The 10,974-nt window shown below is 33.5% G+C and overlaps 1 protein-coding gene across 2 annotated transcripts in view; it reads left to right on the top strand.

The window, feature by feature from the left end:
- Positions 1-2,499: 2,499 nt before the first annotated feature.
- The window catches only part of LOC111388293 (RING finger and transmembrane domain-containing protein 2-like), a 9,070-nt gene continuing 595 nt past the window's right edge, over positions 2,500-10,974 (top strand). Inside the window, exons 1-7 of one of the 2 annotated variants that reach the window (XM_023013062.1) lie at positions 2,500-3,446; positions 6,223-6,299; positions 6,448-6,616; positions 7,117-7,205; positions 7,300-7,464; positions 7,557-7,634; positions 8,791-9,208. In XM_023013062.1, the coding sequence (XP_022868830.1) occupies positions 2,900-3,446; positions 6,223-6,299; positions 6,448-6,616; positions 7,117-7,205; positions 7,300-7,464; positions 7,557-7,634; positions 8,791-8,865 (1,200 nt within the window). In that variant the 5' untranslated portion in view covers positions 2,500-2,899 and the 3' untranslated portion in view covers positions 8,866-9,208. The other variant, XM_023013001.1, reaches the window with a different exon arrangement.

The following is a 10,974-nucleotide window of genomic DNA, read 5'->3' as shown; positions in this document are numbered from 1 at the left end:
GTTCTCTCTCTTCAAGCTACATCAAACCATGTCTTTTCTCTCTCGACGGTTTCTTCACTTATTATATGTAAGAGCCAATTTTAATTTTCTTCTCCCTAAACCCTAAACCAATTAGGAAAAACTACCACGAAATCCAACCCCACCATTTTGCCGAGACCTCAACCCCAAATTTGAATAGGAAAGCAACCAGTAGTTTTATTCACCACTAATTGAAGCAAGATCTGAAAATTTGGTTGATAATTTCACTCTTGTTACAAACGGAAATAGTAAATGTGATTTGATTTTATTATTGATTGGTCATTTGATTTACTCACCTATTTAATGCATCCATGATTTTGACCTTTCTCTACAAGTGCAAAGAAACTGGGGACTAAGGATGCTGAGTTTAATGGGGATTTCAACGTCGGGTCCATGGGGATTGGGTTCGACATGGTGGAGAGGGAAGCTTTGGGAAGAAGATGAAAGGTTAAAATCTTTTATATTATTATTTAATTTTTTATTGTAAAAATATATATTATAATTTTACCCCTTTTAAATTTGGTAAAAATATGATCAAAATAATTTTTTTTGGTTGTGAAATATGCAATTGTGACCTATAGTTGTGTTTTCATGCCAGAAAATAAGTTGTGAAAATTAATTTGATAACTTATGATCGATAAATAACTTCTAATCAATTATTTTGTTAATTTATGATCGTAAAATAAGTTGTGACCTATAAAATTTATGATTTATGATCGAAAAATAATTTGTGACTAATTAATTGATAATTTGTGACCGTGAAATAAATTTGACCTATAAAATTTGTATTTTGTGATTGAAAATAAGTCATAACCAATTAATTTGATAATTTATTATCGTGAAAGTTGTGATCTATACATTTTCTAATTTGTTATCGAGAAATAAGTTTTATGATTATATGTGATTAAGTTTGTGTTAATAGTGATATGTATAACCAAACATTCATTAATTGTCAATATTTGTGAAAAAATATATTTACATTTAAAGTTTGTGATCGTTAATATGTCAACTATGACTTTCTATGACCAAATTTATGTTAATTGTGACGAGTTGTAACCAAGTCTATTTTCATTGTAATTATCTGTGATCAAATTTATCTTAATTGTCCCTGTATGTTACCAAATTAACAATGACTCAATTACATAATATCACAATTATGACAGACCTGATCAAGAATGTCACAATGGAACAAGCTTGGTCACAAATAACACAAGCTTGGTCACAAATAATAACAGTTTAAACTGAGATGGTCACAAACATATATTTTTTGAATACAAACACCTATTCAGAAGTTTTGAATTTTTAAGTCACAAGATGAATTCAACGTTTCAGATCAATAGTAAATTTCAATTGAATAATCTTTCATTGAATACACAATTTATTAAAGTCGCATGTCATTATTAAAATTGCATATGTTACTAGTCACAATTCACTGGTCACAGGCTTGGGTCACAGGCTTGAGTCACAAATCACAGTCATTTTGTATATGTCACAAATCAATATAAATGGGTCAAATATCAATATTAACAGGTGAAATGTCATTTTTTAAAAGTCATGGATCAAATTTACAGCCACAGTTTATGCTACGAGTCACAGGTAACAATTCACGAGTTACAAGTAATATTTCATACGTTACAATGTGCATATGTTACAAATCCAATACGATTAACTACTGTTTTCATTACCACATCTCTATCACAACACTTCTAGAAAATTCATGGACAAAATGACAAAGTTCAAATGAAAATAAATCCAATATAACAGACAATTTTGGAAAAGTAGTGTTGGTGTAAATGAAGATAAAAGCATCTTCAGAAACAAACCAATTGTATGGCACAACAAATAATGAAGTTAGCCATCATGTAAATATGAAGTATAAATGAAGATTATGCAACTGAAGATCCATGAAAGACACCCATTTCAAACCAGTAAAACCCAAAAGCTAAATAGTATACATATACACGACAAACCCAAGCTTCATACCAATTTAGTTATACCACAAATCCAGTGTCCACATAATTAAAAAAAAAAAGCCTAAAATCAACATCTCAACTACACTTTAAGGTAAAAAAAAAAAAAGAAGGTACGATGTCTTCGCCGGAGCCGATGTCGGAACGGTCACTAGAATATTGCTAGAATGTTGCTGGGATAGACGTCGGAGAAGTTGTAGTAACAGTTGTCGGAGAATTTGCCTAAACAGTTGCCAAGGCTAGGGCCTCCTTCAATGGAGATAAGAGGAGAAGGCGAGACAGAGAGAGATGGGGTAGTGGAAGTGAAACAAGAGGATTAAGGTATGAATTTGAAGACACAAATGGGATGGGGTAAGTAGAATTATTTTATTATTAATTAAAATATGAATTAACACCTGATTTTGGAAATTATTTTACAAGTTTGTTAATTTAGAAATGTTGATCTTTAGAGTATTGTAGTTATGTATTGTTCCCTTTTTTATTACATGCAGGTTCGACCTGCAGCCCATCTCATTGTGACAGCCATACAAGGCTTGATTAATTTTCACTTGACAGACCAACACTTTCCTAAAAAATATTGAGCTCTGCTAGGTTGACAGAGTTGGAGACAGGGGAATAAACATGAGTTGAGGTGAATACAAATCAAATCAAGGGTCGAGGTGCTGTTTATTTTTTCTGTCACCAGCCTGTCACTTTAGCATCAGTGAGAAATATTACAGTAGTTCTCACTCATTCAATTCTTTCATCCTCGCTCATCTGACTTTTCTCTTGTTATCTCCTTCCTTTTTTGAACTTTTCTTTGCCAGAAGCATAAAAGAAAAGAATCTTCATTCTCATATCATTAAAATTTTGCGGATTTTTCATTCTGATATCCTTAGATTTTTTGTGGGTTTTCCGAAAAAGTGAAAATTATGGAGTCTGCAGCAAGTTCTGATACTTCGAATTCTGATTCATGGCCTTATTCATCAAGCAATCGAGAAAATTCCAGAATCCCTTTTTCTCCCCTTCGGTTCTTCAATTCCCCTGTTTCATCCCTACTCGAATATTCCGGGATCCTCCGGGTACGACCAGATTTCCACTCCGATGCCCAGCCCCTTATGTCTGAAGCCACCAACAATCCTGTTACAATCAATGAGAATAGTCTGAATAGTACTAGTAATAGTAATGATAACAATGGGGAGGTTGCTATTCGGATAATCGGGGCAGGGGAGCAGGATAGAATCGGGATTGTTGACAATAGAGGAGAGAGTGAACAAGCAGGCTTGGGTTTGGGTTTGGAGGAGCCTACGGGGGATTTTGTTGATGATAATTATGGTGGCAGCGGTAGTAGTAATGATACCAACAGGGAAACGTCATCTTCTCAAAGATATGATATACAGCAGGCTGCGAGGTGGATTGAGCAGATTCTTCCCTTCGCTTTGCTTTTATTGATGGTTTTCATCCGCCAGCACTTGCAAGGTAATTTTTGGAGTATTGAGGGTTTACTTTATTGTAATATTTTGACTTTGTTTATGTTTATCATAGTAGACGTTCTCAATATGCATCTAACTAATTCTGGCGAATTGTATGTACATCATATTTCCTTTAAGGATGACGCCAATCATGTTTCGAACTTGATCGTGTGTCATATCGACAAATTGTATAGGATCCATATTCTTATGATTTTATCATAGTTCTAGGCTAATCTGAGTTGGAATTCTGGTTGGATTCAATCTAGGCTAGGTAAAATTGATTTACATTCAATTATGCTTTTGCATCCACACTGACATTTGTGCAAGTAGATGTTTTCCATTGAATTATGAGGTATCTGATCATCATGTTTAGGTGCCGGATTTTCATTTTTCATTTTTAGGAGGTTGTATTCATTTCCCTCCAATTTAAATTACTTTTGAACTTACGTTCATATTTGAACAGGGTAGAGGTAGTTAAAGATACTGGTCCTCCTTTGTGAAAACTCAAATAAGTGCATCTTGGGAAGTGTTTATGAATGATTTAATTTATAAATAGATAGAAATAAGTGGCGGATCCCACAAAATGTGCAGTCAAAAAAATGACTTTAATTTTCATAAACAATTTATAGACATGAGACAAACATAGGCTACGTAGTTTCAGTGCCATATCTATCATGCTCAAACAATATGAGATTTCAGAGCAGATTTGATGCGGTGCTGTTAGGTACTTTTCCTGGAAGCAACTAAGTTTAGGTGACGTGATGGTACAAATCTTGTAATTTATTAGTGACAGTGGATACAATGAAAAGTAGCAATCTTTTTTTATCCATAACTGGTTGATTGTAAGAAAGCTTTACCTTGTAACATTTTTCACGTGCATTGGTTTTAGCTTGTAAACTTCAGCATGTACTGCAAGAAGTTGCAAATAAAGATGTTGGATGAGGTTTGCAAGAATATAAAATTGAAGGACAGCTGATGGAAGAAAATAACTTATCACACACTAATTGATAACAATTAGAAGTAATGTTTATTGTTAAGATAGTGCTATGATGTTATACGTTTAAATGCTCAGAGGCTATTAAGTGTATGTTTGACAATGCGTAAATTATAAATTAAGTTGGTCAAAGATACTTATTATTATCCACATATTTAATAGGATCCACGACCACTATCTGCTTAGTATTCACACATTTTGTAGGACCTACAACTTATAATCACTTAAAAGCACTCCTAAGCATGCTTTAAAATGCATGGAAGACTTGTCTCTGTGTGTGGAAGTTGGAAAATGTTCATTGCTCTTGTTGTAATGCTACTGAGAACTTTGTTGTTGATATAACCAGAGTAGTTTAGAATTGGGTATAGACTGCTATAGTCTCACTGCTTGTTATTCTATTCTTTGAAATTGAATGCTATAGTGATTGAGTAAAATTTATTCAATGCCTTTTGATCTTTCCAGAATAGCCCAAATGTATTGTTGCAATGCTAATAATGACTCTGTTGAAATTCATTGTTGGTAAAGCCAGTCTTTGTAGCACGGACACGTCCAACACGTGTCGATATTGACACTCTTCGGACTCTCTACAATAATCATTTTTCTTTCTTACTATAGCTATTATATATTTTTAACTCAAAATTATTAGTAAATAACAAATAAGTATTTATATTTAAAAGATTTCAACATGAAAAATCAATAATAAGTATAAAACTAAATTTATAATTTTATACTATACAAATGAAGAATTTTAAAGAATTTAATCAACATGTCGACGACGTGACGTGTCGATACTTTTTTGAAAAATCATGAGTCGATGTATCCAACACATATCGTGTCAGACGCACGTGTCCGTATCGTGCATCATAGGCCAGAGTAGGATAGATGTGGATATAAATTGTTTTAGTCTCATTGCTTCTTATTATCTTCTTTGAAATTGAATGCTATGGTGATTGAGTAATGTTTATTCAATGCCTTTAGATCTTTCCACAATAGCTCAGCTTTATAATCTCCTAGAAAGTTTCGTTTTGATGCAATTGTTAAAGCATAATTGACTTCTCTGTTTTCGACTTTTGGCCTAATAAACCACTGTTTTCTTGGTCCTCTTTGAAACTTTATTTTTCGAGGAAAATAAGCAGCATTTAAGATGCAGTAACCATAAAATCATAGTTTTCCTTTCTGAGACCTGTAGCTTTCCCTTTATATATTGTTTTCCTGGATTAGTTATTGCATATAGCTTGGTTTAGTGTGGAATGAATTGTTAAAATGTTTGGATATCATTAGAGCTGTCTTTAAGTTCCCACTGGACTCACACCTTCTTATTCCATGTTGTATTTTAACCATAATTCTACAACTAATGAAATGTTTTGGGTAAATTACTTCAGTGATGTGGGCACTGTATGAAAGAAACAAGCCTTTTACTTGTTTATCATAAGTTATGCAGCCTAATTGCTTTTACCATTCACTTTCCATATCTTGATGTTATTCATGTTCTAGATAACATTAAATATCATCTTTCTTGATTATCTTTTTACAGAGAATCATGAGGAGATAACTCATGCATAATCTTCCGTGTCTATGAAATTAACTAGCCCCTTTTTTCTGTTATGGGTATTCTCATGTTTTGACTGTCCTTCAAAACTTGATTTTGGTACTTATTCGAATTATTAGTTTTCTATTTGATAAGTTAGGAGATTTAATAATATGTACCTTATAACTGTTTTCATTTATAAATTCACATTTCTTTTCTTTGTGTATTAAACCCTCGACTTTTCTAAATATGGAACTTCAGGTTTCTTTATTACAATTTGGATCACTGCTGGCTTGTTCAAGTCTAATGACATTCTTCGGAAACAGACAGCTCTAAAGGTATGGTGTGTGTTTCATATGTTGAGTACTGAGTAGTTTGTAGCATATTCATGTTAATTGTTTAACGTTTAAGCCATACCTCTTTTAGTAGAAGGAATAAAGATGACTATAGGAATACTTAAGAACAACTAAACACTGGCTTTTGCAGGGAGAGAGAAAGATTTCCGTGCTTGTTGGTTATTCATTTGCCTTCATACTTCATGTATCTGGAATCTACTGGTGGTGTCGGAATGATGATATTTTCTACCCTCTATTCATGGTTCCTCCAAAGGTTATCCCACCTTTCTGGAATGCAATTTTTATCACCTTGGTAAATGGTATGAATTCTTTGAGCTCTTTATTATTTTGGCAATAACTTCATTTCGTCTATATGATATACACAAAGGGACCAAATAATTGATTATTTGAAACCTGTTTGTGTGCATGCTGAATATGCATTGGTAGTTAAATACGAGAAGGAAATCAAGTGCCTTGTGCCTTACTGAACAACATAATTTAAACTTTGGTTATACTTGTTTACATTTTATATGATCATTGCATGTCTATATTTGTCCCCTCAAATTAAATTGCTCATGGCATAGTTTTTCCCTCTCTTTTTCCTATTGAAAATTATCCAATAATCAGTTTCTGTTCTGAAATTTGAAAATTTGTATAACTTGTTTTCTAACATTTATTGTAGTTTATATTTTTGAGCATATACAATTTTATTATACTTAGGGTTTTTCTGGAAGGCAAGGGATAACTTGAGGGGGAATATTGTTAAGGGTACTTTACTTAGTTGTTTCCTTTTAATTTTTTCTGAAATTGTTTGATTCAGATACAATGGTGCGGCAGGCTGCAATGGTCTTGAAGTTGGTTCTGCTAATGTATTATAGGAATGGCAAGGGCCATAATTTCCGCAGACAGGTAATACAGTTTCTACAGTATATAATAAAGTTGCTGTTAGTTCAGTGGCGTACTATTTGATTCCATAGAATTCTGATGTATGATTTGCTTTCAGGGTCAAATGTTGACACTAATTGAGTACATGCTGCTTCTATACCGAGCACTTTTACCAACCCCTGTATGGTATAAATTCTTCTTGAACAAAGAAAATGGAAGCCTCTTCTCATCATTGACAACAGGGTTGTATTTAACTTTCAAGCTTACATCAATTGTTGAAAAGGTATTTCTTGCATTCACTTGCTTGTTTATTATGAACAATGTGGAACACCATATTTAAAGAGATTTGTTTATCTTCTTCCACCCTGCTGTCAGGTCCAATCCTTCGTTGCTGCCTTGAAGGCATTATCGAGAAAGGAAGTTCATTATGGGTCTTATGCGACATCGGAAGAGGTATAATGTTTCTTTTACTTTTAAATTTTGTGGAACTAGTTTTGGTCCATATGGAACCTACTGGTGTGAAAGCAGACTAACACATGCCTTAATGCCGACTACACGACAATTTGTAATGTCTTTGTGATGCAGGAGTGTACTAATTTGACAATGAACAAGCAATGGAACAAGAAAAAAGAGGTCTAATAACAGAAGAATTGACGCCAAAGAAAATCAATTTTTCATATGTTCAAGGTTGGAATTTATAAATGAACAAACCCTCTATTTATATAGAAACTAATCTAAAATTAAAAGAGCTTCTAATAAGCTATAACTTTATCAAAATATTAAATCTAACTGAATCTAATCTGAACGATCATAATATGAATTCAACTCTTATTTTAAAATCCCTTCTAACTACTAATTCTATTCCATATTTACCTCCATCACTTGGCTTTTAAATTATGAGAATAATTTTGATCAGTATGGAACCTGCTGGTGTCAAAGTGGCAGAAGTAACCTTAATATTCCTACTGTATCTAACAATCAGGAATATATTTAGTAAATCCTACTTTCCTTTGCATTAACCTTTTGAGCTCATCTTGTTTGCTTCATTTTGTACTATCTTAGTTGTTCTCTAATGAATGAGGACTAAATGGTTATTCAAGGCAACGATTTGAACTTATAATTTTGATCCGATAGTCCATGTTCAATTGCATTTTCCATGCCAACTTTCCAACTAATATTTTTGAATTTCTGGATAAGAATCCATAATGACTTTCCAGCATAAGATTGTATTTTTTGTTAGCATTTTCAGTTGTTAATGTCTTCTTGTAACAACACATTGGTTTTGGACTTTTAGTAAGTAAATGGTCATTCACCTTGCACATGTAAAGGCACAGTTCCAGCATAAGATTGTATTTTTTGTTAGCATTTTCAGTTGTTAATGTCTTCTTGTAACAACACATTGGTTTTGGACTTTTAGTAAGTAAATGGTCATTCACCTTGCACATGTAAAGGCACAGTTCCAGCATAAGATTGTATTTTTTGTTAGCATTTTCAGTTGTTAATGTCTTCTTGTAACAACACATTGGTTTTGGACTTTTAGTAAGTAAATGGTCATTCACCTTGCACATGTAAAGGCACAGGTTACATCCCTTGCCACGTAAATTTTCAGGTGACTGGAATACTTGCCAAGTTAAATCCCGAAGATCAGCAAAATATCCAAGTTTTACCATTAAAAGTCTGCTGATCCAAGCCAGTAATACACTGAATGCCTCCAATTCATAGCCTATGTTCTTGAGTGTTTGGATTTTCTCTTGACAGCTATATCTCAGCACGCTTGTCCACATTTCGTTACTGTCGTTAGTTATGTCCCTGCTGTCAAAGTTCATGGTCGAATCCATAGTTTACTTGTTTTTTGTTTTGAGTTGGCTGAGCATGAAGTAAGTAAGAGCATATGTCCTCTAAAAGTGACATGCACCTCTCTGCTCAGTCTTCAATCTTCATATCCTGGTTCATATATTATGTTGAGGATTTTTATGATGTATACATCATCAGGAAACAGGAAAAGCATTTGATAAACTAATCTGTAAATTACTAAACACAGGTGAATTCCGTAGGAGATCTGTGTGCTATATGCCAGGAGAAGATGCATGCCCCTATCTTGTTGCGCTGTAAACATATCTTCTGTGAAGACTGTGTTTCAGAATGGTTAGTTTATGCACTTTGTGATTGCACACAAATATCTCGAGGAAAAATAATTATTGTCTATGCATGTTTTTATTGTACTTCTAATTTTCTTCTTTATTTATAATGCCTATTTGCATTTCATTCAATAGTAGAGTCAAGGGAGACATGAATCATTAAATCATTGTTATCTCTTTTCGGTTACCAGGCAAGGTAGCAACCCCACATCCCTACCCGAAAATCCAATTTCCAAGGCATTCCCACACCATCTTATCTATATCATCAGTTATCTTTACCTCCAACTGGTTGAGGCTGATCTCTCTCTCTAATTCATGGAATAGAATGACAAGATCCCTTAAAGCTTATTTTTGGTGGGTGTCACCAGTTTTAACCTCAAGATGCAGTCATTTTGAAACCACTCATGGGTTAGAGTAGCTATACGTATCAAAATGGATGATGAAGAAATAAGGATTTCTATATGTGCCTACAATAAAGAATAGCTGGGCTTGGGAGCATAATTTGCTGAGCTTGATCTTGCTGAAATTGTGATTTAGGAATTTTGAGAATAGTTGAAAAATTTTCAGAGAACTGTTATATTTGCCATAATGAATGCCAAAATTTTGGGGCTAACAACGAATAAAACAACATTGAGATATCCCTTCATGTCATGAAAACACAAAATAAATGTAAATCTTAAGTTAGTGTCTCTTAATATAAGCTAATGGAGAAATATGGTAATCTCTCTTTGGAAGCTGAAATAGCTATCTAGATTACAACAATCAGTTTTATTTGTTTGAACATACTTCAAATCCAGATAAAACTGTGTTTTTGTAGAAAATAATTTTTTCCCTTGGTTGGGATTGTTACTCTGCTTGTAGAGCCAAATATTTAGTGTAGTTTAGCATATAAATTTCGCAGCTTTCATAATATGCACGAGTATATATTCTCACTCTATATAGTTGCACCAATTTTACAGTGTGAGTACACATTGGAGGTAAGTAAAATTCCCTGGAAAGTGGAACCTGATGAATTAGTCTGGTCTCAGTCTGCTTAAGAAATAAATTTCAGTGTTATCATGTCGAGAACCAATTGGTTTGGTCTCGCTCTGGGAGAACTGGGTTGGCTGTCCATTTTTCTTTTCTTACAGCCCGTTTAACAGGGGATTTAAAAGCCACTCGTTAGAAGAGTTTTTAGAGGACATTGACTTGGATTGCTTCCTCGGGAAGCTCTTCTACTAAAAAAAAATAAAATGCAAAAGCCCTGCCACATGATCCTTTAATGTTTTCAGCTTTTTGAAAAACGTAGAGTTTTGATTGGTGAATGCATCTAATTACAGTGCAATAAGCCTGTAACATAGCTTTTCCCCATTTTTGTCAATTGCCCTCGTTAATTTCTTCTTCAGTTACATTATGCACATAGTAATAAATTAAAATTCAGATTAATTGACATTTAAAATATATTAAAATTCAGATTAATTGACATTTAAAATATATTAAAATGCAGATTAATCGACGTTTAAAGAAAGTTGCATGTTCACCCCTTTAGTATTCTTGAAGCCTTTTCATCATCTTTTACAATATTCTGCAAATATGTTTATGGTACTCTATAGACCATTTTACATTTTCTTATTGGTTGGCATCACAATTAACCCCCCCCCCCCCCCCCCCCTCCT

This window comes from Olea europaea, chromosome 1 (assembly GCF_002742605.1).
Source record: "Olea europaea var. sylvestris chromosome 1, O_europaea_v1, whole genome shotgun sequence".
Lineage (NCBI taxonomy): Eukaryota > Viridiplantae > Streptophyta > Magnoliopsida > Lamiales > Oleaceae > Olea > Olea europaea.
The sequence above is the reverse complement of the archived record's forward strand: the minus strand, read 5'-3'. Positions and strand labels throughout refer to the sequence as shown.